The sequence below is a fragment of the Dipteris shenzhenensis genome, chromosome 24, assembly GCF_047967505.1.
Source record: "Dipteris shenzhenensis isolate YYH24624 ecotype China chromosome 24, Dip_SZ_1.0, whole genome shotgun sequence".
Taxonomy (NCBI): Eukaryota; Viridiplantae; Streptophyta; class Polypodiopsida; order Gleicheniales; family Dipteridaceae; genus Dipteris; species Dipteris shenzhenensis.
In genome coordinates, this window is record NC_141619.1 from 16890959 (window position 1) to 16917755 (window position 26797).

Consider the following 26797-nt stretch of genomic DNA (forward strand, 5'->3'; position numbering starts at 1 on the left):
CCGTCTCACCTAGAATGACATGGTCGACAGTCTCTGATGGGTAATTCTTTGCGGGCTGAAAGCAGTCACTCCTCCAAAGTTTTTCGGCCTCCGCTTGCTTTACAGGAACCTCGCCGTTGTTACTTTATTTCTTTAAAGGGATCAATATTGTTGCTGATGTTATTCATGATGATGGATCTATGCTTCCCTTTTCTCTGGCAGCCACATAGTATGGTTTGGGTTCTCATTATCGTACTTTGTGGCAGCAAATCACTTGTATGCTTTCACCTTTGGTTCCGATTCCCTCTTTGGAACTCCAGGATCGATTAGAGGATTGGACATTGACTTCCCTTGGGTCTCCTCTCATCCTTTCAGGCTATCTCAGATTACTGTGCTTGCATTATTCAAAATCCTTTTGCCTCAACCCTGGGTTTCAAGGGGTAATTCTCTTTGGCAAATGCATCAGCCAGCTAATTGGTGGAGGAAAAGACTGTGGCAACTGTGGGCATATAAGGTTCCACTTCGACAACGTGTTTTTTATGGTGAGTACTTTTGGGAGTTTTTTCATCTGTACAGTTACCGGCCCGTAGGCAAATTGCTCCTGCTTCATGTCATTTATTCTGGCATTGCCCGTCTTCTCGGCAGTTTCTGGATTCTCTTCGACATTGGCTACGAACGAGATTCCCGACTCTTGTCTTCGGGAAATTTTTCAGGCTCTTTGGTTTTCATCGACAACGACCAAAGTTTCATCTTTTCTTTGTTTGGACTCGCTATTGGGCACTTTGGACTTTATGGACAGATCGCAATTGTAGAGTCTTTAGTGATCCCAATTTTTCTTTGTTTGCTTTCTTCAAGCATTCTCTGCAGCAATCTTTCTTTGATTGCTTGGAGACTCGCCGGATAGATAAGGATGTATATTTGGATTATATTGAGATCTTCAGTTGATTTTTTTTCTAGCGCCTCTTTTCTGAGGTGACTATTCTTGTAATATAATCAATCAAAGTGTTCACAAAAAAAAAAGTACGTGTGTGTGTGTAGCCTCTCTCTTCTCAAATGATTTTTGATATGGATTATGCATGGCAGGCTTTTGTTGCTCGAATGCTAGCTGTGATTCAGGATTATGGTAAATCATTTATGCGAGCCATACAGGAGATTGTTGTGCATGTTAAATTGTAGCACGATGTTTTGCTCGTACAGATTGACCTTGCCAAAGCTTTTGACACAGTTCAATGGGAGTTCATCTTGTAAACAATGCGAGCCTTGGGCTTTGGAATAAAAATGCAGCAGGTTATTTATTGGCTCTACAGGGATAGCAATGCTACTTGTATTCTTTCTGGAGACATCTCTGAAGAATCCATGGACTCTTCATAGTTCGGTTTGTTAGGGCTGTCGCCTTAGTGCTTTATTGTATGCTATTGATACTCATCCTATGCTGCAATACATTGATCATCTAGTGGCTATAGATTCTCTCCATGGTTTGGAACTGGATGAAAATCGCAGCATGGTTGCTCAGGCCTATGCTGATGATTCTTTCTTTACTCCAAGGAATACTCCGCCTGATCTTTCTGCTTTGATGCAAGCCCTTTCAGTTTATGGTTTGGCAGATGGCCTTCATGTTAACTTTCAAAAGTCTAAGGTGCTCCCATTGTATCTTAAAGACTGGCATAGTCTCTTATGGCTAGGGGAGATCATTCCACCCACTCAGTTAGTTCGACACCTTGGTTATCCTTTGGGCTTGGGATTTACTCATCGACAGCAAATTGATTGGGTTCTAATCAAGCTCTGGAAAAAGCTTGAATATTGGAAATTGGCAACCTGGCCTTTACAGCTTTTTGCATTCTTATCACTTAGCACTTAGCAAGGGCCTTAGTGAGCCCTTTGCTTCAGCCCACAGTGGCTTGTATGGGTTATAAATATCTTGTATCTTGTCTCATAGACCTGCGAGGTCTTCTGAAGACGTTAATACACCTTTCTTTCTTTCTTTCTTTCTCTGTGTGTGTGTGTGTGTGTCCCATAGACCCGCTGGTCTTCCGTAGACGTTAATAGACTTTCTTTCTCTCTCTCTCCCCATTTGTGTGTGTGTGTGTGTGTGTGATATGCAACTTCACCAAGAAAAGTGAAGGAACCACGGTTGAGGTTGGAACTGCCATCTCAACCCAGTAGGTGATTCAAAGAAAAAGGGGGAGCCTCTCCATTGCTTTAGAAATATTGCCCTCCTAGAGGAAGCTGCACGCAAAGACCCCTACATCCTCACCCATATGGCCATCAAGGTATCTACTGTGTCTGTCTAGATAGTGGTCAACGTGTGAGCTAGATCTATGAGGATATAAATATATTTAATTGCGGAAACGATGTTTCGTCCTTGACGAGGCAAACCTCAGCTTAAGTAATATTTGATGATTTAGGGTTAAGGTCAAATGAACATAGGATTTGGATGGATTTGAGATTAAGGCATAATCTAATCCAAGGATCAACAATAGCGAGGATTGAGTTAAGGGTAGATCAATATCAGTGGAAGCCGAGGATTACGTTAGAAATGTAGTAACCTGCTCGATAAGCTGAAACATGTACATAAGGTTGAGATTATAGTTAGTGTGCATGAGGTTGAGATCTCATCTAGATGGGCATAGTGGCAAGGTGAATCAAAGACCAATGATTGAATGAGAACATCTTTATGGTGAGAGCTATTTTGGAAAAATGAGGCTAATCTAGGAAAAGATGTCCTTGTACGGAAAAATAGACTATTTAGGGCATACTCCTAAAATTAGAGGTGGATGCTAAAGGTATCGAAGTTACACTTATCAAAACAAGCCAAGGGTCATTATTAGGGACATCTTGTGAGAGGAAGTTGCCCTGGTGTAAGGGGCATGTGGTATGGCAAGTTCTAACTATCAAATGGACCAGCTTTCTTGATGGTGTACAGCTTATCCTTGGGGGTTATTCGAGATATATAGCCTACTATTGGAGGTAGATGAGCTCATTCGCTGAAGCCTCAAGGGCTTGGTACGATGTTCATGGGCTCTGCACTGTTGTTTGATAAATAGTAGAGTTGAAGTCAAGCGCTTGCCTGAGTCATGGGGCTTAATACCACCCTTCCTTGCATGGCATATACGATTCTAGCAAAAGAACTTGCACTATTACTCAAGCCTCTCCTCCCAAACATCATTTGGATAGAGTGTATTTTCATAACATTCTTAGTTTTTGAAGGTCAGCGAGTATGCTCAGAAGACTTATTATGGTTGGTCGTCTCAATTTCGAGATAATAATATTATTGAATGATTCTTCTTGGATGGCACTATGCTCCAATTGTGTTTTAGTTAGCAATACTTCACCTTGTATAGACATTCTTGCAGCAGAGTCTTCATGGAGGGGGGCATGTTAAAATCATTGGATTGGAAAGACTGCCCCTTGGCTCCTCATCTTTTCATCTTTGCAGGTGAGCTATAGTCACAAGTAGACCTTGTGACACAACGCTAGAGCTCCTAAAATTCTAGACCTGTAAAACCAGCACAAATAAATAACCATAGAAACAACATAGAAGGGTGCAGGCTAGCTCACCACTCAACCATGACGTCCGCGAGGAAAAGACTTGAGAAATTGGGATGACTTCTCGAAGCCACGAGCTGAGCTACTGGCACATCTCCCAACCAGATCCCAACCAGCGTGGTGTTCCATACAACGAGGTGGCGTCCTGATTAGCTATTGGGCCTTGGGCTACGCTAGTAAGTAGGCGCACGTCCGTGGCACGATCCAAGATCCAGACCGACAAGAAAGAACTCTCGCTCTAAATTGCACATTGAAAACTAAACCCCTAGGATCCTTATATAGCTAAGCACGCCAAAAATAGCAAAAACCCTAATTCAAAACTCTAATTCATTTGTGCCCTTGTAACTCCACCCAAGAATTACTTGCCTAGCCCAAAGCCTCAATAGGCTTCCTGAGCTAGTCTTGTGCGCCTAAAGTACACGTCGGGTACGTTTCCAAGAGACAGTCTTCATGGGTAGAATACTTAACCCATGATTCAATTTGCTTATAATAGTGCAAAGCATTCAAGTACTTGTTTCTGTCCTTTCATGCTTATGTACGGATTTCATCCTAAGTCACCAATAATGGTCGGATTCAAGGGAATCAAGAACGATGATTGAAAATTGTTTATGCAAGATATGCAAGAGATGTTACAGTTTGCCAAGGATGTAAGAGTTCATCCAGTTTTTCATGTCAGCAGACTAAAGGAATTATTGGGTGCTGAGGATCAGTTGGTAATTCCTCAAGAACTTATAGAGGTTGAAGATTTGACCTTTGTACCATATGAAGCTAAAAGTATCTTGGATTTCGTGAGCATCACGTTAGAAATAGGACTATCACAGAATATAAGATTAAGTGGAAGGATCGTGTTGAGGAGGATTCTGCATGGGAGACATTGACTAACCTTCAAAGAGAGTTTTGGACTTTCTTATGAACCCAGTAGTGAGTTCTTAGAGGGGGAGTATGTCATCTGATGGATTGCACGAAGCATATCTTCTAAAATTTTTGGTGTACTACGTCTATCTAGCCATCAGACTATGCATGTTCAGAGGAACTCATATTAAGAGTAATATCTAACTTACCAAAGACAATTGTCAAGAAATCACTTACAACTTAGAATCCCTATCGCTGACTACGTTAATTGGCAAACCATACAGAAAAAATAATTGGTCAATAACCTATGGAGCCAATTGACTTGTTGTAGCATTGATCTAGTAGGTAAAAATTTATCCGTCTTTGTCAAACGATCCATATGGCATCATGACCCTTCATATTCTTGGCAAACCGGTGATAAAATCCATGGAAATACTTTATCATTTGTTACTAAGAATTTGCAACCACTGTAATAAACTTGCATTCCTTAGGCGTTTAGTCTTTGTCACTTGACAAATTAGGCAACCTACTACATTGTTCTGGACAAATTCCCTCATGTTTGCTTCACAAAGATGGCTCATCCTATAGGGTGGAATACTGATAGGTTGAGTGCTAGGACTAAATCTATGCGATGATTCATTGTCCTTTCTGTGGAGGTAAGGCTCACGGCAGTTGGGCTAAAAATACATCAATAAATTCAGTCAACAACTTCTTTAATTCTTGTTGTTCAAACACACTTAAGTCATTGTTGTCATAAATAGAAGAACAAATTAAGAAAGTGGAACACATCATAAGAAGTTGTTTGCAATATATTTCGCAGTTGCATTCCAGATACAAAAGGTCCTTGGGAGGGATGAACATCGTCACACTGTATACATACTTGGGTACCTCTATGCAAAATAGAAAGTGTATGAGTGTAGATTTTAAGCTACTCTATCCCAAGTAGCAAGTAGACATGATCTAAGTGCATAACATTGCATGTCAATACATCAAAATAGACCTGAAAGGTCCTCAACCTTGCAATCTCAAAGTTGCTTCCCAGCCGAAAGTTGCACCTCGTAGGTGTGATCGCTAGGTTTCGTGGTTAGCCCAATCTTTGCACAAGTTAATAATTTACAAATTGTGAGAGCTTCCTGGATCAAAGAGCATGTGTTTTTGTTGGTCCCTCACTTCTACATAGGCTTGGAAAAGATTATGGGGGCCAAACAATTCATGATTAAAAGTGCAATTGCAAGAAATATGGCAAGTAATAACATTAACTAAAATACTTGTCAAAGAAGTCTGGTTGGTAGCTTTATACTCCCCGCCTTGGCTTGGTTTCAGTTTAGGTCCTTGTCCCCACGGGGCATCTTTCCTTTTTGGACATTGAGACTTGGTATGACCCAGTAATCCTGGGAGATGAAGCATCGCTTAAGAACACAGTACATAGAAAACTATGTCAATTTCTCTTTGTCAAATTCAACTTCTTCCTGGAAGGGCTGTCCTGAGACATGCCCTCCCCCGTACTAGAAGACGTCTAGAAGAACTTCTGTTTGTTCTTCTGTCTTGTATCTAAAGTGGCTGGTCGCTTTGCTGAGGTCATAGTATCATCATATATGCGCGCATAGCTTATGGCCTCTTGCAAAGTGGTACTCTTCTTATTCTTGACATGAAGCTTATAAGGATCACGTGCTCCATCAACAAAGAGTCGTAACAAAGTGATGGGATCCATCTTTGTCGCACATGTCTGCAAGTCTCTAAATGTCTATAGATAATCTTAAAAAGTGAGACTCTACTTGGCCAATGTCGAGGGCTTTTAACTTGCCCACATTGTCGTAGTCTTCCTCCGTCAGGAACTCTTCAAATTCAGCCTAGGTGGTAGGTTTCGGCCGTAATTTTTCTTCCACCAAAGGAGTGCTTTGCTGGACAAGTATCCTACTGCAAGCTGAATTCTCTCGTCATTAGAATTGGGGTGAAATTAGAAGTGTGCATGCCACTTTTGTAGCACCTTGGTTCTAGCCTTTTGTTATCTGGAATACGGATCGGGTGTAATATTTTGGCCTAACACCGAAGCCATAACTTCCACATGAGTAAGAGCCTGGACGGTGTTTGTCAGCAGTGTGATGGAAGACTATAGTGCATGGATCTGTTGAACCAGCTGGGTATGATACAACACGACCGCATCAAATCGCACATCCTTGCTGATCAGATAGTTGTATAGACCGTGATCATCATCTCCAGACAAGTCCCTACCATGATTTACACCTGAATTTCAGCTTTGGAGGAGTGATGCTAATCAGACATTGGAAATTCCTGCAAGTCATTTGGCTCTGAAGATTGCAGGCAGAGAGATATCTGAATCCCGCTGCAGTAAAAACCGATTTTGAGGCTAGAAATCTGCCTGGAATGCAGGGCGGACTATTTAGGTGCAAGTCAGGAGCTTGGAGCTGATATGCAAAATCTGAAGTAGAGATTTGGGTCTTCTATAAGAGAGGTTAGCTCACCACCCAACCATGAAGTCTGTGAGCTTTTAAAAGACTCAAGAAATTGGGACGCCCCCTTTGAGCCACGAGCTGAGGTGCTGGCACATCTCCCAACCAGATCCCAATGAGCCTGGTGTCCCATACCGTCATGGGGCATCCTAGGGGCCTTGGATCAATTGCTGGGTCTTGGGCTATGCTAGGAAGTAGGCATGCATCTGCGACAAGGTCCAAAATCTAGACCAGCAAGGAAGAACTAGACTTGCTCTAACTTGCACTCTCAAAATTGAACCGTTGGGCTCCTTAGATAGGCTCGAGCTGAGTGCGCCAAAAATAGTGGAAACCCTGATTCGAAACCCTAGTTCATTTGTGTCCTTGCAAGTCAACCCGACAATTACCAGCCTAGCCCCAAGCCTCCGCAAGCTTTTTGATTAAGTCTTATGCGCCTAAAGCACATGTCAGACATGGTCCATGGGCATGACACCTTGGCTCAAACCAAAGTCCTACTTGCAAGGGAGGGCTATGCTATGCTCCAATAGATACTTTGCTGAACTTTGCCGAAATTCTTTGAAAGAGAGAGTGCCCCACCTCACTTGAAGGCCCAAAGCATCTATATGTAAAAGCTTTAGGGACTAGGTGAAGCCCAAATCAACACTCGAATTTGGCATGTGCTCTTGCAAACCCTCAAAGAAATTTGTGCTAAGGGGGAGCTTTGGGACTCATGTTTACTCATAAGGTGATGTGGCTATTTTTAATCAAGTGGTACAATAGATCTTTAATCCTTGGCTTCAAGAGGCAAATCCAATTGGCACAAAAGTAGGTAATAAAATGCCTACCTTGTATACACTACATACCCCTATGTGTTATGTGAGACCACCTTGTTCATCATTGATCCTGAAAGTATCAAGAAGATTGAGACGGTTTTAGGAATTAGCATTTTGAACCCAGAACCACAAAGTAAGGGAGTCCAAGACTGATTTTACCAGTATCATGTTGATAGACAACCAAACTTGCTTGTTGTTGATTGCCTTTGATATGGCTCTCTCTGGCCATGTCTGTGAGGAAATTAGTATGTTAACGGGTTTATTCTTATTAGTGTGTGTGTGAACCTGATTCTTGGTTGTCTATGATCAAGTGGAAGAGCGTTGGTCAGTTTATTGAAGTATAAGTAAACTGGATATATGTTAATGCATTTGAGTGTTAATGATATAAATATGAACGTCAAAACGTGTAGCGTATGCTATGCATAGGAAGCCAATGGTTTCAAAGATTGTGAGTAGATTCTTTTGATGCAAAGGTGAAGCATCTTTTTTGTATTTTCCTGCTGAGTTTGGGAATAAACCTGGGATTTCGTTCATAATTGTTCTTGTTGAAGCTCCTATATCTTGCTGTATACATCTGCAGGGTGAATGTTACAGTCTGCTCTAAGCTGGATTAAGGGTCACAGACAGTAGCATAAGCTACTTTTTGTGTATGTTACAAGTCTACTCTAAGTTGGATTAAGGGTCACAGATAGTAACATGAGCTTAAGCTAATGTCTCTAAGAGATACAAACAGTCACGTGCTATTTCAAGTGTGGCAACTTACTCATTTTTATCGTTGTTGTGGCAAGAAAAGATGAATAAGTGCTAAAGCTTCCTTCTGAGAATCCCCATATTCTCAAAAAGGATCAATCATTGCCTTTCTTTACATGTCTTTGTTTCGACATGATTACATATGCCTCCTTTTCTGGTTCCTCAAGGATAAGTTATTAGGGTCTCATCTTTTAATTTCTTTGATTGTGTTCTTTACAGTACATCAACTTATGAGTTTATTTTCTATTTGTAAACCAGGCTATGAACAGATGGGGATATTATCCCTTAATTTTGATAGGGTCTTGGACGTTTGGGACCATCAATCGAATTCATGATTTTGTAGCACCGAAAGAACACATGTTCTGGCTGTATTGTCTGGATATTGGAACTGCAGCCTTGATGGTATGTACTTAACCTTTCTTTCAGAAGTGATTCCTATATAAACTGAGAAATTAGCAGCAGGAAAGAAATATAAGCAACTGTGAAATGATTTTACCCTCTGCTTGTGCCATGGAGCTGTATGTGTACCAGCCTGGTGATGCTGTGTAGAAAAAAAGACACCATTTTTGGAAGCTGTGTACTATGATCAATATATCTTACAATATGCTTCCGCCTTAGTGTGACTTAAGTCGCGGGAGACACTCTATGAGAGAGAGAGAGAGAGAGAGAGAGAGAGTTTATTAAAGTCTTCGAAAGACCGATGGGTCTATGAGATTATAAAAAACCTGGTACAAACAAGCTGTGGTGGTGGAGCTACTAAACGAGCATCCACACCAATGCAAAATGCAAGAAATGCAGAATGGTAGTACTAAGTCCTAGGTACAACATAGATCCGGCCTGTCTTGCTGCTCCAAGTCCTCGGCACTTTGCAAATCTGTTGACCTCGAAATCAAGTACTGATGCATAAATCTTGGACATGACATGTCCAATCATAATGGTCTTGTAGGCGAGAAGTATGTACAGATGGCCAGAGTAAGTAGGTGAGTGATCGTGGTCAAAGTGTATACTATGATAGGTGGAGTAAGAACTTAGTGGGGTGGAAGGTGCTGTGCGACGGGGAGTGGAAATGCTAAAGAAAAGATAGGTATGATCATCCCCTGGAGGGAGAGGTGCTACAGTAAAATTAGTGATGCGAGATTTGAAGATAGGGGATCCCATGATGTAATTAACAACGCTGGAGCCTCCCCCATGTGGAAAGCACGTGAAACCAGTTGAGGTGGGCAATCTGTCAAGACCATTATAAATAAGAAAATCATGCATCCTGGCGAGGTCTAATAGGGCCTGCCCATAAGATTTGATTAGACCTCGTCTGTCAGTCAAAACCCGTAGCATACCTGCATCCTCAAGGTCAATGTCTGGCAGTAGAGTGGAATCATCCCTGAAGTCGAGGAGTGGTATCTGACGGGCGCCTGTCCTCGCGTTGAAGTCCCCAACTAGGAGGATTTCTCCGTGGCTAGAACGTCAACAATGGATTGATAAAGAGCAGTAAATGGAGATGCCTCATCCCCACCTCGGATATCTCTAGCAAAGTGGAAGGTCTCAGGGGGGAAGTAGCAAACCGCAACAAACAGATCCTGGCTATCCACGTGCCGAATCCGGATCCAAAGAAACTTGGAATGTGCATCTCTCTGCTCTATTGAAATGGTCCCCAAAAGTGTGGATCTGTAAAGGATTGTGACTCCACCTGACCCTCGAACTCCCCCTGTATCCCTCGTCTCATCTCTGTAGGCATACTCCCATGTATATCCACTGACTAGGGTCTCGGATATGTGAGTCTCATAGACCCCGCTGGGAGGGGGTTGGTGCCCTACGGGAGCCTATAAGAAGTCGTTCTTCTCCCACGATGATTTTCTCTTCCGCGGAAATGCCCTTGATTGTTACTAGATTAACTGCCTTGGTCGTACTGCTTCTTGCGGCAATCTCTTTCATAGTGTCCAAACTTATGATAGTAGTTGCACTGGATGTTTGACACGTTAGTGGATGCATTCCCTCGTCCTTGGAATCTTCCTCTATTGGAATGATTTCCTCTTTGTTGATGTTGATGCTGATGTTGCTGAGGATGATGCTGATGCTGATTCTGACTTTGATGCTGATTTTGTTGTTGATGATGACCACTTCGATGGAATGATCTACCTCTACAGCTTCCTCTACCTATGCCTTTGCTTCTATCTGAAGCTGTGAATGCTTGATCATTGGAATGACCTCTGCGTGCATGAATGGCTTGAGTCTAGAGTTCTTCACCAAGTAAAACTGACTGAAGTTCTTCTAGTGTTGGAATTCGCCGTTGGATGGCAATTGTTTGGACTAGATTCTCGTATCTCTCTCCTAGTCCATTCCGGATGACTTGAACCATTTCTGCTGGATTTATGGTCTCTCCTGTTGTTGCGAGTTGATTGTTGTAATCTTTGATCCTGAGTACGTAAGCATGACCGGTTTCGCTGCTGTTAACGGAAACTTTGGTTGATTTGGTTTCTCAGTGTGAGAATCCTCGAAGTGTTCTTAGACTCGTAAAGAGCTACGAACATATCCCATGCTTCTTTATGTCTTGACGGTGTTGAGCTATCATAGCATGACATCTTGCACATTTTACTTGATCAGATGACATGCATACTTGTCTTTCTTGTCCCATTCTTCCTGTGCTCGGGAAATGGCAGGATCTGCTATAGATGCGGAAACTATTTGTGTAGCTGTAGATCCCGCTGCTGGTGCTGTGACAATAGGTGGAGTAGTGCTATTGTTGGCTGGATTGTCCAATGGTCTAGGTGTAGATCCATCGACCTACTCCCATTTGTCATGAAGTATAAGAATGGTCTCCATTCGGTATTTCCATGTGCCATAATTGGAGTTGTCTAGCTTAGCAGATGCCTCCAGATTGAGGTTGCTAGTCGTAGACATGGTGCAAGAAATGAACTCAAACTATCTGTATCAACTGCAAAACACTGACTATAGCAAGTGAAATCTGAATTGTTGGTGAAGGTAGAATTGCAATCTATAATCCAATCTAATACAAGGCTTGTGGCAAATGATGCTGGGAATAGCCAAGAGGCTTTACAATGCTCAAAATGATGTGCACAAATGCCAGAAAATAGCCTAATAGGCTTTACAATGGTGGCATGTGTGTGTGAAATTAAATCATGTGCTATCTGTCTTTTGGTCTGTCGATGAATATCTCTGAACACTCTGAAGTCTGCTCACTGAACTGATGAACGTCAGGTTTCAGGTAATGTGATGATGTGAAACCGTGTGAGCGTAGGGAGTGACTCCGAGTAGGAACTAGTCGGGAATTTTGGGCATGGCTTAGATTAGCAACTTGGAGAAATTCAAATCGTCTTCACTATGGTGATCTAGTCTACTCTGATCTAGATCTAAACCAATGATCAACCGTCGATCGAAGAAAAGAACATCAAATAATTTATTTTTCTGTGGTTATTTTTAGGTGTTGGGTCAGATGCGTCGGTGTAGAGACTGATGTGCGTGAAGGAAGTGGATTTTTCGGCGAGGCTCAAAAGTGAGTGATACTTGCGCCGAAATGTGTGCGGGATGTGACGAGCGCGTAGAGCATGAAAAATCGAGCAATTCTCCTTTTTGGAGCGTCCTCAAATTCTTTCTGGATCAAGAGATACGGCTTGATCTAGGTGGACGGGCAAAAAGGGTGCAAAGTGCTCAATGATGATGTGGCACTTAGGCGGTCACATGCAGTGACTGTGCCTAGCAGGGATTGCGCCTGTGGAGCCTTGTGTTGAGGTGGCAGGAGTGGTGTATGCACAGTGTGCCTGGTAGGGGTCAATGCCACGTGGCAATGATGATGTGGTAGTGCTGACTAGACAAGGTGACGTGGTAGTTGATAGGTGAACCCAGATGACGTGGATGATGACGTCAGGTTGTTGACGTGGCAGATCACCTCAGCATGTTGACGTGGCACTCAAAGGGCCAGTGGTGACGTGTCGTGGATGACGTGGCAATTGATGAGCTGTCTGATGACGTGACAGGATAGGGTCTCCTTGTGTTGATGTGGACGTGGGAGATAAGGTGCTACATGGCACAATGTAGACCAACCCATGGTTAACTTGATCTTATCCTATTATCTTGTGGCGTGGTTAGTTGATTACCACGTGTCGGCCAATAGACCACACCTCTGTGTGTGTGGATACCCTTGCAGATAGGGTGACAGAATGCGCGAGCTCCTTGGCGCTGGTGTATGCTGTTGAGCCTGGGCTGCTCGTGGAAGCTACTGAAGCAATGGGCTATAGAGGTTGAGCCTTACATAGAGAAGGAGCTAAGCCTGAGTCGTGGAGTTGCTAGACATTGATGCCATCGTCCTCTGGCTTGCAGAAGGTTTGACGCTGACAGAGCTATCATTGCATGCGGTCGTGCTGCTTCTCCGAGCCTTGTTGAAGACTGTCGGTGCCTCTGTTGTCGTTTGTGGATGCGTTGTGGCTGGCGTTGTCCGTTGAAGCAGAAGCGGGTGACGTTTGTGTGTCGATGTAGTTGGTCAAGGCTGTCTGTTCTAGCTGATGCATGAGCCGTCCGTTGGAGTAGTTGTTGTAGAAGGAGTTTGTTGCAAGTCTGGCTTGCATGGGTGCCGTGAGCTCGTCGTAGAACATATGTTCAGTTGGAGGTCGCAGTTGGCAGCTCGTTTGGAGTGGTCGCTTGTAGAGTTGCTAAGGTCGATCGAAGCTTTGCTATTGGTCGTGGAAGTCACTGCCGGTGGCGTAGGGAGTCCGGTTGGCTGAGAGCCTTAGGGTCACTGCAAAACGTCCGCGTTGATGAAGGAGTCGTTCGGTTTGGAGGCTTGATGGAGATGGTGATGGTGATGGAGAAGCATTGGCGTGATAGATGTTGGTGCGTTGTCTTGCCTATTGAGGAGCCTGAGCATTGTTTGGAGGTCGTTGGTGCCTGTGTGGTCGGCCGTGGAGGTTGGACAGTCTTTTTTGAGTCTTAGTCGATGTAGGCTAGAACTCCTTAGACTAGAGTTCTCTCTCTTGTAAGAAAAATAGATCCTTAGGATCTGTGTCTCAATCAATAGAACACTCGCACTGAACCTCGAAATGAACCTTACAGAGAACTCCTGAAATTCTCTCACCTTTTTCTAAAAGGAAACACTCTCGAACTCTCCCTATCTCTCTCAAAGCATCTCACTTTCACATTCTCTCAACGGAATGAATGAAAGAATAAATCTAAATCTCTCTCTCAAAAGAATGACGGAAATATCTCACCAAATGGACGGAAATTCTCTCAACGGAAGGAACTCACGATCACTCAAGAGAACTCTTAATCTCTCAATCAATCACACGCTCTCATACTCTCACATGCGGATCGCAATGCCTTACCGGAAGGCAAGGGAGCTCTAATACCATGACAAAATATGAAGAGAGGAGAGGAGAAGAGTGGAGATGAGGAGAGAGGACACAGCTAGAGAGCACACCACAAATGACTAACTGTACACTAGATTTAGTTGAAAATGCAGAATATATACAAATCCATTTAGGGTTAGGGTCAGGGCATCTAACCCTTTCCTTTATAGCACTCTATATGTGTAGTGCTATGCACATGTAATCACATTATGTTGAGTGTGGTCTCTCAACATGTCATATATTATGTTTATCATTATTTGAAGGTATAGGGATGACTGAATGATGTTTAGCTTAACCTTTTTTCCCATTATTTCAAAACAGTGATCGCTAATGATCGATTTATTTACATGAATTTTACACAGTATTTGTAGTCATAGAAGTGTGCCAATTAATCTTGGCGCTTGGTTTTGATCTACGTTAAAAAATAGTGTGATTGCTTGTTATCGTTAGCCATTGTTAGGAAATGGAGTTAATTTGAGTGACTTTTAGTGTGTTCTAGAGTAGTACTATACTACTTTATATCCTAGAGCGCCATGTGTCACTATGGGACTTATCCCATATAATAAAGGCATTGTACTTTCATTGTCATTTTCATCAAGCCTCATGCCTTTCTTGATCATGTAAGTACTTTGCTTAGTTGTATATTTCTTTCTCGCATTATTTCATTTCCATTATGCTTTCCTAGTCTTGCTTTTCCTTTCCATTCCATTCCATGTCTTGCATCTTCATATGGTATCAGAGCTAGACTATCTTCCAAGAGGTTGAGGTAAGAGATTGAGGACATTGAAGCCTCTCTCCCTCATTTTCTTGAAGGAATGGCTTCTCCAATTCCATCTAGAGCTCTCTTCTCAACGCCATGATCCACCACCTCTCTTCTCCTTCCTTCAGCTACATCTTTTTGTGACCTACGGACGATGTGATGCTTCTATCCGGATCTAGAAGCAGAATCAGGGCTTTGTGTCTTCAGCAAAGTTGTAGAGGAACTTGAGTACTACAAATTTTGTTTCTACATCATTGCAATCTGAGTTTTCTTTGAAAAGTTACAGCCCTTGCAAGAAGTAAAGAAATTTTTTTCTGCAAGCGAATTTTGTTCTAGAGCTCAATGATTTCACAACCCAAGCATGATGCAGCCATCTCAACGTGGAGCTATCCATCCTCTTCATCGTTGACCTTTCCATTTGCTCCTTCTGATTGACATTCTCTTGGAGCTTCTGCCCGCAAGTTGGTGCCCGTATTCTGCCCACCATTTCTTCCTCTCCTACATCTCCATTGTGCCTGCCATTTTTTTTTCCTTTTGCCCGCCATTTCTCAGCCCTCCATTTCTCCCTCAACTCGCTTGTGCCCTTCATTCTATCCATCCCTCTTCTCTCTCCTAGCTGCCAGCTTTATGGGTTCACTTTCCACCAACTCTCTCCTTGAGGACAAATTCAAGCGGGATGGATTTCCCACATGGCAAACAAAAGTGCAACTCCTTCTCATGAAGGAGAATGTTTGGGATGCCATCGAAGATGATGAAGCACTTGAAGCATCAACGGAGCTTCAAACACGAAAGATTTGGAAGCAACACAATTCGAGGGCCATCGCAATCATCGGGCTTTGCCTAGATGATTCATTGATTCATCACATCGACTTCAAGTCCAAGGCAAAGGAGATTTGGGCACACTTTGAGAATATATTTGGTAACAAGATCACCAACTCCAAGGTATTTCTAAAAATGCAATTTTATAAGCTGAAAATGGAAGAGTCTGATACTTTGAGTGCGCATATAGCAAAAATTCAATCGTTAGTTCAACAACTCTCCAATTTGAAGTGTTGCCCGAATGATGAGGACAAAATGGCTGTCCTGACGACAAGTATGGAAGGGATTTCTCGCTTTGAGAATGCCCTTGAAGTACTTCACATTGCATCGACTACATTCGAAGATATGGTGTCTCTTTTGCTTGAAAAGGATCGCCGCAACAAAGAATCTCCATCCTATTCAGCAGATACTACATAGGCACTTGTCTCTACCAGCAAATGGAGACCTAGGCCATCGACTCCACTAGCACGAGGAAAGACATTCAAACCATTCAAGTGCACTTATTGCAACAAGCTCAGTCATACGGAGGACAGGTGTTACCAGAAGCTTGCTTAACAACAATCGAAGGATCATGCTAGTTGGGTGGCATCCGCCACTAGTGATGATGTAGACGAAGATAACCCGCCGACACAGGATCATGCTCTTATAGTCTGTCTCTCGCATCTAGAGGATGATGGAGATCATGATTTTGCTTTCTAAAGCATAATATATTTGGGTACTCTGCCGTGGGGGTGTTTCCCAAAAATGAATGCAATAAATCATTTGTGTTGAGTCAATAAAGGTCCCCTTCCTTGGATAGTCCTCCTAAAATGATGTATTTCTTTTACATTTTTGGTGTGTGGCTCCATGTTCCTCATTAGTCTTTGGAGCCAGGTGGGGATGTACTGTGGGAGCCATGTGTTTTTGGCTTTGATAGGTCTATTTGTTGGTGCATTGGTTTCCTAGACTTCTAAGTTGATCATGCATCCATGCATCCATGCATGATGAGCCTTTGAGCCATGCTAGATGAGATTTCTATGTTATGCTCACTAGCCTCTGAGATTGTGTGGGAGCCATGTCTAGTTCTAGACCGGCATGCACAATTTTGATGACCATCATTGTCATGTTCTGTTCTTGGTTCCATTCCAATAGTCCCTCATCTTTTCTCCATGGGGGGTGTTAGGAAATGGAGTCAATTTGAGTGACTTTTAGTGTGTTCTAGAGTAGTACTATACTACTTTATATCCTAGAGTGCCATGTGTCACTATGGGACTTATCCCATATATATTTGACACTTAGAGTGTGTGTGCCTGTCCTATAAAGGCATTGTACTTTCATTGTCATTTTCATCAAGCCTCATGCCTTTCTTGATCATGTAAGTGCTTTGCTTAGTTGTATATTTCTTTCTCGCATTATTTCATTTCCATTATGCTTTCCTAGTCTTGCTTTTCCTTTCCATTCCATTCCATGTCTTGCATCTTCAGCCATGGCTGCTAGCTCATTCATTCCTCACTCCCTTGCAAATGGGCCTTAGAGATGATAGTGATGCTAAGAGCAATGTGTATGATGTGGGTAATAAATTATCTCCTTGCTTGAAGCTTGTCCCAAAGATCCACTCTTGTAAGTCAATTAAGTTCACTTACTTCCACAACAATTTAGCTAATAGAATACCCAATGAAGTGCACAAGATCATTGTTTGTTATTTTAAACTCGTAGTGGTTACACAGCACACTCCACAATTACCATGGTACGTTCAAAAGTTTAGAAATTTGCCACCAGCTAAACAAAGGGTTCATATGCCTGTTGGGATGCAGTCAGGTTGCAATGTTTCACCTAGGATTTGTAATATAATGGTTGAGATCCTGTCATAAGTTTGTTCTTGCAAGGTAGGTTTCTCCATTGTTACATCTAAGGTTTGATAGCTCATTTCAGGGATTGTTCAATTCAATAGCTTATGGGTTCAATGCTTCCGTACGGCGCACTCTTCAAGAGAAACTGGAACAGTAAGTGCAATGTTAACATATTTTTTTGGTAAAAATCAAATCTTTGCCTATCTGTAGGATGATAGATACAAGGGAGTAGACAAAGAATCAAGCAAATCAGCATAAACATCCATGGGGGTTCTAGGAACCATGGGGCAAGTTTTTTTCAAAAAACAAAAATGCCGCGGTTTTGTTAGGTAGTCCTTATCATAGTAGCTAGTCCTTGGTATGAAGTCGAAAGTTTTGAAGGTGGATGTTGTTATCATGAGTTTAAAGGAATGTATTTCTTGTTATCCCTTCACATTAGAGATTAGGCATTTTTTGGTGTTCATGTAGATTATGTAAATACTCTTATCAAAAAAATTTCAAATATATATGGTTGTTTGGCCAAAATCTCTACGTGGAGGGGTAATAGAGCCCAGAGGGGCATCTACTATAAGAAGGGTCCATATAGGGTCCCCTATCTATAGCATATGGAGGATTACACTAGGCCCTCCACCAGGTTGGAAGGACGTGCAGAGATGAGGGAGAAAGGGGCTGCTCGGTAAGAGATGGGGGGCCAAGATCTAGAGGAGCCTCCTGATCTGTGGAAACTAAACCTGAAATTGGCCATCTTTGACCATAATCCATCTGTGTCGAGGGGTAGCAAGGGTTTTGGAACATCCTGTCGCTGAGAGGGACTGCTAGAGCTTTATGTCTATGAGAACATGAATCAATCTTGTGTCTTTTCTTCTTCTTTGAGCAATCTTCTGAAAAATGCCCAAAGAGCATACAAATCCAACTCTGATCCTATTGGCCCGCAATCTCAACTTTCCATTGAAAGAGACAGCCACTTGGTCACGTAAGCATGATGTGGTCATTGGAGATAGGGTCAACAACAATGATCCTCCCTTGGGACACCGTCAGCCCTGACATCCTTTGTTGTAGAAGAAGGCAAAGCTGGGAGACGTGTAACTCTATGACCAAACTGAAGAGATTCCAATCGGGGCCATGAGCCGATGGTAGACCTATGAAAGACTGGGGAACCCAATAAGTAAGGAAGTGACACATCTTTTCGCCTCCACTTGGTCAAATCCTAATCGTCGAACCTTTGTGCAAACAATTGGATTATTGGGGGTGAATTTTAACATGGTAGAGTTACCCTCATATTAAAAAAGGGCCTTCATTCTCTTGAGAGAGCTGTTGGGGATGCTTTCATTTTTTACTTCACTAGTAAAGACTCTTGGATGGACAATGCCTCCTCAGAGCTCAGTATGTCTTTCATGCACGGGAGTGCTACTTATTTGTGGCTGAAGCCATGAGACTCTTTCTGAGATCTCAGCAGATATTTATGGGCTGAGGCTTCCCTCAGACAGCTTCAAGGTAATGATCTTGTAGATGACACTGCTGTCTTTTTATGCCACTCCCAGTCCTTTAGGATATCCTTGCATTTATATCGTAGTGCAGCAGGTGCAAATATTAACTGGAATAAATCCAATGGCATTTGGATTAGCGAAGAGGACACCCGAGATTTCGGTTTCATGTGGATTCAGAGGGAGACCTCCGTCAGGTATTTAGGTTGTTAAGGTGAGTACGGGCATCTCTCCTTCGCAACAATTTGATCCCATACGAGGGAGCATCAAGAAGCTCCTTTTTTTTGGGTTCAGCTAGACTTGACCTCGCCTCTACAGTGGTAGTTGTCAACTAGGTCTGTTGGCTATAGTCTTGTTTGTTTTCTCGTGTTGGTGCCAATCTAGCGATTTCGTCACTCAGCTCAAAAGATTGTTCATGAATTGTTTATGGAGTGCGCTTGATGGTCCAGCAATTACTAGAGCCAGGGTGGCTTGGAAGGCATTGATTCTACCCACACAAGAATAATATCATTGATAAAGGTCTACATTGTAGGGCTTTGCTCCGCAAGTTGGTGGTCTGGGGTTTTATGCGAGGATTGGAGCTTGGAAATATTTATTTATTCGATGCATTGGTTCTTGTACCCCTTCCTCCATTGGTTCCTGTACCCCTTCCTTAGGTGGTGATTGGATGGACAGCACTAGGTGGATTTTAACTCCCACGACTGAGGATGCCTTCCTCTCTTTTTGTGGTTGCCATCCTGAAAGCTTGGGGCAGCTTCAAGAATGCTCTTCTACGGAACCCTCCCTCCTCGTAGGGAGAGTTTGATAGGCAGCCTATCATGTGGAATGATTTGGTTGATCATGGCCTCTTCCTCTCTGAGGCTATGGATGAACACAAATTTCAGATTGCTTGTCACCTCAAAGGAAGCAAAAGAAGGATTGAATAGGATGATGCAGCCTTACTCTTGGACTAGGTCTCTACAAGATGAGAGACAGCACTGTCCCTCCTAGTTGGATGGGGTCCTTTTTGAGGATAGATATCCTTTCCAGGTCATAGGTCTTCGGGGAGATACATATGGGGACGCCGGTCACAAGAGGTCATACCATGGTCACACCTGGGTCCACCTTGTTCACATCTTGGTCCACTCAGCAACATGTCAACTTGGTCAGACCTTGGTCACAGCTGGGTCACACTTGTTCACATCTTGGTTAGTCACACTTGGTCAGACCTTGGGTCACACTTTGGCCACATGAATGGCATGACTGGAGCGCTACATGAGCAGTATCGGATTGGAGTGGTACATGACTAGGACATGACTAGAGCAGTGACTGTAGTAGTACATGTCAGGGCATGTCGAAGGTAGACCAACCTTGGTTACGGTTGACCCGAGAGTAAAGTACTGGCACACTAGACTCTAGCAGTCAAGGGTACACATGGGAAATTGTATCACCAGTCCAGCTCACCACCAACTAGTGTCAAGGGCACATGGAGTAGGCAGGGAGTGCACATGGAGTACTTAACTCACCGACTCCGAGGAGGTTGGAGAGTGGCAGAAGCCATCAAGGGACAAAGCATCGGAACGGCTAAGGAGACAGGAAGACAACCAATAGGAAGGAGGGAAGGGGATTTCTAGCCAAGAGGAGCCGATGAGGGGGAAGGTGAAGAGGGGCCAAGGAGAGGAGATGGGGGGCATTCCAGCATATGCGCATTCGGATTCGAGCATAGGGCGTGAGTGGAGAGAGGCCGGAGTCAAGAGCTCGCCTAGTGTTTCTCCTCTTTGGTGTATGTGCCATTTGGTGTAACTGATTGGTGTATGATTCATTCCTTCTAATGAACTATGCTTCTTCCCATCTATGCTCAACACTTCTTCCTGCTATGTTCCCCTCCCTTCATCTCCCTTCACCTGGTATAATGTGGCTCGAGTTCCATCTCATTCACGTTGAAGGTTGTCTCTTGTGACTGGGCTCCACTTTTGTGTTCTCCTTCTCGATTCACCTCCCTCCCAAGGATTCTTGCACTACTTCTTGGTTTAGTGCTTGCACCATCATTCGCACCCTTGTCCACTTTGTACTCGTACCACAATGTACTTGCACCATCACTGATAGCATAGACACTTGCACCATCACTGAGCGAGCTACTACAATAGCGCTTACGAGAAGTCATTCGTAGCTTCGCGTCCACACCCGTTATTGCTCGTGTCACACACTCTTGCACCTCACACCAATGGCCTTTGCGTCTGGTAACACCTCCGGAAGAGATCGGACCTGCCCTCAGACAAGGTGTACCAGCAGAGGTTAGATGCAATGTGGGAAGAGACAGTCCTGTTACAGGGGCAGATCTGACAAGAAATGCAAGGCTGCCACATGGGCAGAATGTACCACACAAGAAACATGTACCAACATGTACCAGCTAGACCTGTGCAACTGCATGTGGCAGTTAGGCAGAGCCTGCAGAGTCAGATCAGGGCTGTGAGCTGAAATATGCAGTATCACGTGCTTACTAAAAAGTGTGCATAAGGTCCTGTAAAGAGCTGGAAATGCCATGAAGTAGTCACCAAGTTCAAAGGGATCCCTTATGTAGCTAGCAATAGGTACCTTTCGGAATTCAAATGTGCAATAGAGGACTCACACAAATTTGCACAAACATTGAGGTCTTTAAGGTTTTAGGATTGGCTTAAAATTTAAATGGAAGGTGCAAGCCCATACTTAGGCTTCCTAAAGAAGAGGGCTAACAAAAGAATAATAACCTACACCTATACAAGAGCCAAATTAGGAATGATAAATGAACACCCTAGAAAGCAAATTGTGCCATGTTGTCGTGAATACTAATCTCGTACGTAGCCTCCCAAAAGAAAAGCTGACCAAAGAATAATAGCTTGACCTCTAGAAGCACCAAACTAGTAGCGCGCGCACACACACACACATTTTTTTAAAATTTTTATAGTGAAAGCTTTGATTGTGCACTACAGAAAAGAGGCACTAGAAAATACATCAACTGAAGATCTCAGTATAAGCCAAATATACATCCTGATCTATTTGGCGAGTCTGCAAACAATGAAAGAAAGATGGGTGTAGAGAACGCTTAAAGAAACAAAACAAAGAAAAATTGGGATCACTAAAGACTTTACAGTTGTGGTCTGTCCATAAAGTCTAAAGTGACCAATAGTGAGCCCAAACAAAGAAAAGATGAAACTCCGGTTGCTATGGATGAAAACCAAAGAGCCAAAAAAATTTCCCAAAGAGAACAGTTGGGAATCTCACTCATAGCCTCTGTCGAAGAAAATCCAGAAACTGTCGAGAAGACAAGCAATGCCATAATAAATGAGGCACAGTCTCTTGAGAAATCAGACACCAATGACATAAAGCAGGAGCAATGTGCCTACGGGCTAGCAACTGTCTAGATGGAAAAATTCCCAGAAGCACTCGCCATAAAAAAAGTTGTTGCCGAAGTGGAACCTTGTATGCTCAAAGTTCCCGCAGTCTTTTCCTCCACCACTTAGCTGGCCAATTCAATCACGAAACAGAATTACTCCTTTTTGAAACCCAGGGTTGAGGCAAAAGGATTTTGTATAATGCAAGCACAGTAATTTGAGATAGTCTCAAAGGATGAGAGGAGGACCCAAGGGATGTCAATGTCCAATCCTGGATTTCCAAAGGGATTTTGTATAATGCAAGCACAGTAATTTGAGATAGTCTCAAAGGATGAGAGGAGGACCCAAGGGATGTCAATGTCCAATCCTGGATTTCCAAAGGGGGAATCGAGACCAAAGGTGAAAGCATATAAGTGATTTGCTGCCACAAAGTACGATAATGAGAACCCAAACCATACTGTGTGGCTGCCAGAGAAAAGGGAAACATAGAGCCATCATCATGAATAACATCAACAACAGTATTGATCCCTTAAAACGAAATAAAGTAAGAACGGCGAGGTTCCTATAAAGCAAGCAGAGGTTGAAAAACTTTTGATCAGTGAATGCTTTCAGCCCGCAAAAAATTACCCATCAGAGACTGTCGACCATGCCATTCCAGGTGAGACAGAATATGCTTCCAGTCAAGAAGCAAATGGGAGACCATAGGGCAGCCATGCCAAGTGCCATGAATGCACCCAAACAAGAAATTCCGTTGAGTGGGTTGCCAATGACCAAAAGCAGGAGTACTGATATGTGTGAGCAGAGATTGAATCATGAGAGCCCAGGGCTGATCACCTTTACGAAATTGCAGCAACATTTTCCCCCTATGAGCAAGGATGTGCACCTGGATATTAGTGATATTCAAACCGCCATGCATCTTAGAGGAACAAATTCGATGCACCGAAAGCATTCTAAGACTTTTTCTGCCATGTTTGGAACACCAAAAGATCTCCATAATGACAAACATAAAGGAATCAATATCTGCCTTGGTGAACATGATCAAGGGTAATAGAATTGAATGTACGCCACAAGTATGGACTGCACTATTCGGAGGCGAACATGTAAAGGCCAGGTTGCCAATTTTCAATATTCAAGCTTTTTCCGGAGCTCAATCAGTTTGCTGTTGACGTGTAAGTCCCCAGTCCAAAGTATATTCAAGGTGACAAACCAACTGAGTGTGTCTGATGATGTCTCCTAGCCATAAGAGATTGTGCCAGTCTTTAAGATGGAATGGGAGTAGCTTAGACTTTTGAAAGTTAACATGAAGGCCAGCTGCCAAACCATAAACTGAAAGAGCTTGCATCAAAGCAGAAAGATCAGGTGGAGTATTCCTTGGAGTAAAGAAAGAATCATCAGCATAAGCCTGAGCAACCACACACACACGCACGCACAGACACACACCAAAACACCCAACGTATTTTAAAGAAGTGTCAAATGCGTTTGGTTTGTGCTTTTAATGTATGCATAGGTACGTGTCTACATTTAGAAAAATAAACCAAGTGCATTGGGAACTTATTTCATATGTTGGCAACTGTTGAAAAACATATGGATTCCAAACAGATGGTAGCTATGCTTAAAGACTTTAGAAGGTGTACTTGTTAGCTTCAAAACCCTTTCATCAATCACAATCAACGCCGAGCAATTATATGCAACTCGTTTGTCAACAATTGTCGGAAAACCTCTTCAGTCGATTGCGACTTGCGTCAAACAATAGTTTCCAAAAATCTGTCGGATTTGTTGATTAATTTATCCCTCCCTCATCAAGGTTACACCACACAGGTGTACAAAGGCGAATCAGGCCCAGCTTCTTCAACAGCTCCTAAATAGTCATCTCATGTGCATACAACCCCATTTTATACTATTTGCTAGAGCCTTAATTCACATCTGCTGACCGTTGACCCTAGAAGCTCGTTATCACATTTGGCATCTTGCCAAGTGTCCATTCCTTATGCTTATCCCCATAGGTTACGCTCGTGCCATCTAGAGGGATCTAAATAAATGCTATGCATAATGTTTTTCCGTAGGCAATCAACATGCAATACAATCCATGCAAAAAGAATCACCCTCGTCCATCTTAAGTCCATTCAACGCATTCTTGAGTGCAAGTACATGTGTCTCATTCTTAACCCCATACATGCATGACAAGATGTCCCGAGTCTCTCTTGGCATGTGTGATAGTCCTCACGGCGTGCCTTCTTATTAGCAAGGAATCATGACAAATCTTGTGCATTGCTCCTATTAAATTTCTTCTACTCCTTAATACTTAAAGCACCCAAAGATGTAATAGAAGCATTTGAAGATGTTGTAGTTTTTGCTTGAGAGGAGTATGTGATAGTGTTGGTTGGCCTTATTTCAGCTCTTGACATAATATCCCATACTCATTAACTAAAATCTTTATGACCATAAAAGACCACAACAAGTTGTTTGTATCTTGCAACTTGTCTTTCACATTCATAGAGCCAAAGCTTTTGGATAGTGAAGACAATTGGCAACGAGAGAAAACAAACTAAAATCCCCAAGACTATTATCACAAAATTGACTATATATCCAAATTATGTGCACTTTGGAAAGTCACAGGAACCTTGCAAAATGTTTCAAACTCAAGTGTGGCTGCACTATAGGCATAAAAATAGCATGTATCCGTCGATGCACTAATTGTCCCAACTCTTCTCCATTCTTGTTCCTACCAAATAAGCATGTAACTGTCAATGCACTAATTGTTTTTCCCTTGTACTATGTCTCACACAAGTGATTTTGCAAATAGTCACCAAAGATTTAAATTGAGCTCCAAAATTGAGCCTAGAATGAGCTATAAATCAGCATATAATAACGAAAATTTAGTCGCTACACATATATATATTTTTGGGATGTTTATCAAGCCAAAAATCACGAAAACACAGCTGCTACACAAATGATTCACCTTGATATATGTGTCTAACTGAAAATCAGTCCAAATATCCATTACCAATCGTTTGTTCAACTTTTGTATCTATAAATATGCTGAATCTGGCAAACTATGCAATGAATAGCAACCGAAGTCAAAATTCGTTGATTTCAACACCTTGGGATGCGTGTTGGAATGATAATTGTTCCAAAAGTGGTCCAAGCTTGTAATTTTGCAAATGGACTAGAGACTAGTTCATTGATGTGGCTGTTGGATAAAATTGTTATCGTTGGGTTAGCCTTTCGAATCATAACGTAACTTCTAAATTACAGTCAGGTTTGAAAATGAGACTGAGCTAGTGAAAAACCCTAAAAACTAATGCAGTTTGTTACAGAGAAACAAAGTAAATTCCTCTAGCTTTTCGCATGCTTTTGCTCCTAGAATAATCTACTTAGCTGGACTAAGTTTTCCAACCCTAAACTGTAACTTTGATTGAAAAAATTGGGCATGATAAGTAAACATGAATTGCAATTGTGCTCTAAAGTACTCCAAACTGACACTTGACACTTGTACACTGCCTAGTGGAGCTGATAACACCCGCTATAAAGTAAAAACCGAGCTATTGCTAAAGTGGAACGAGAAAGAGGCAACAAACATAGAACTTTGCTTTGATACCGACTGAAAAAAAATGAGCATAGGTTGGAAACAAGAAAGCACTCGACTCCTAGGAAATGAGTGTTCGCTTCTATGTTAAGATCCAAAACTAGTGATGTGGCACACACCTACAAGATTCTAGAAGGTCATTGCGTTGTAATATTGTTGACAAAATGTATTGGCTAATGCTTTATGCAATAGACTCAAAGTTAGTTCAATTATGATAGCCTATCAAAAAAATTGGAGGATATGAAGGATCTTTATCAGGATGGTCACGACCTTCCAAGATTCAGCCAACCTTGAATAGTGGCAAAGAACACAAGGAATTTTATGTTAGAGGTGGCTATCTTATGTGTGCTCACAAGAGGTATGCAAAAGAGTAATTGATAAAGCTATGATTCAACATATGTGCGACATCGGGTTTCTTTGCACAACTTGAAAGATACTTTATTTCCACGGAACCAACATGTTACTACCTTTTTATAGCGATGTCACCTTTCTAGGTCATGGTACATCATCTGATTGGGCCCATTGTTGCAAGTGGTGTACATTTCATGTTGGAATTATTGAGACATGTATAGATCAGTACCAGCGGGTCTTTCTACACCAAGTCATGTACTCCATTACATGGCCCAACATGTACTAATGTTTCAAATTACAACCCAAATTTCCAAGTTCTTGGCTACATGCAAGAGATCTTTATGCTTTCAAAAGAGAAGAACGAAAGGAGATAAAAGATTGTAAAGAAAAATGAGGAGAATTAGACACAATATCTTAACACATTTGATGGACCTTTGATAAAGGATTCTCAAAGGTGTTTAGAATGAACCTTTGTACAATTGTCATATGTCTCATGTTGGGTTGCCTACAACAACTGTAACCGGCCTTTGATCACAAAGGGCAGTGTAACTGTCTCTACTATCTCACAAACCTGAAAATACAGCCAATTTGAAGCATTGCCTTTGTCCACAAACAAAACTCAGAGCATAAAACTTCACTGCATAGCATCATGGAACCATTTAAGACAAGGGAGGCTAGAATGCCCCTACTCAGAAGCATAAAGAGTGACACCTGTTGGCCCCAACACCTGGCGCCCCTTACGGTATTTATTTAATTATTGGTCAGCTCAAAATACAAAGGGACTCCCTTCAAGAGCTCACCCGCAGGTGCAACCCAGTACAATGCCAACCCGTGGCTGTGCTGGTGACCAACTC

The 26797-nt window shown here is 42.5% G+C and overlaps 1 protein-coding gene across 4 annotated transcripts in view; it reads left to right on the top strand.

Annotated features, from left to right (window-relative positions):
- The window catches only part of GCR1 (G-protein-coupled receptor 1), a 162840-nt gene that overhangs the window by 130077 nt on the left and 5966 nt on the right, over nucleotides 1-26797 (top strand). For all 4 annotated transcript variants that reach the window (XR_015543294.1, XM_087395331.1, XM_087395329.1 and 1 more), the window contains exons 8-9: nucleotides 8669-8812; nucleotides 17255-17325. Coding sequence is in view for 3 of the 4 variants with exons in the window: in XM_087395331.1 (XP_087251457.1) it covers nucleotides 8669-8812; nucleotides 17255-17325 (215 nt within the window). In the remaining variant the exon portion in view is untranslated. The remainder of the gene's footprint in view (nucleotides 1-8668; nucleotides 8813-17254; nucleotides 17326-26797) is intronic.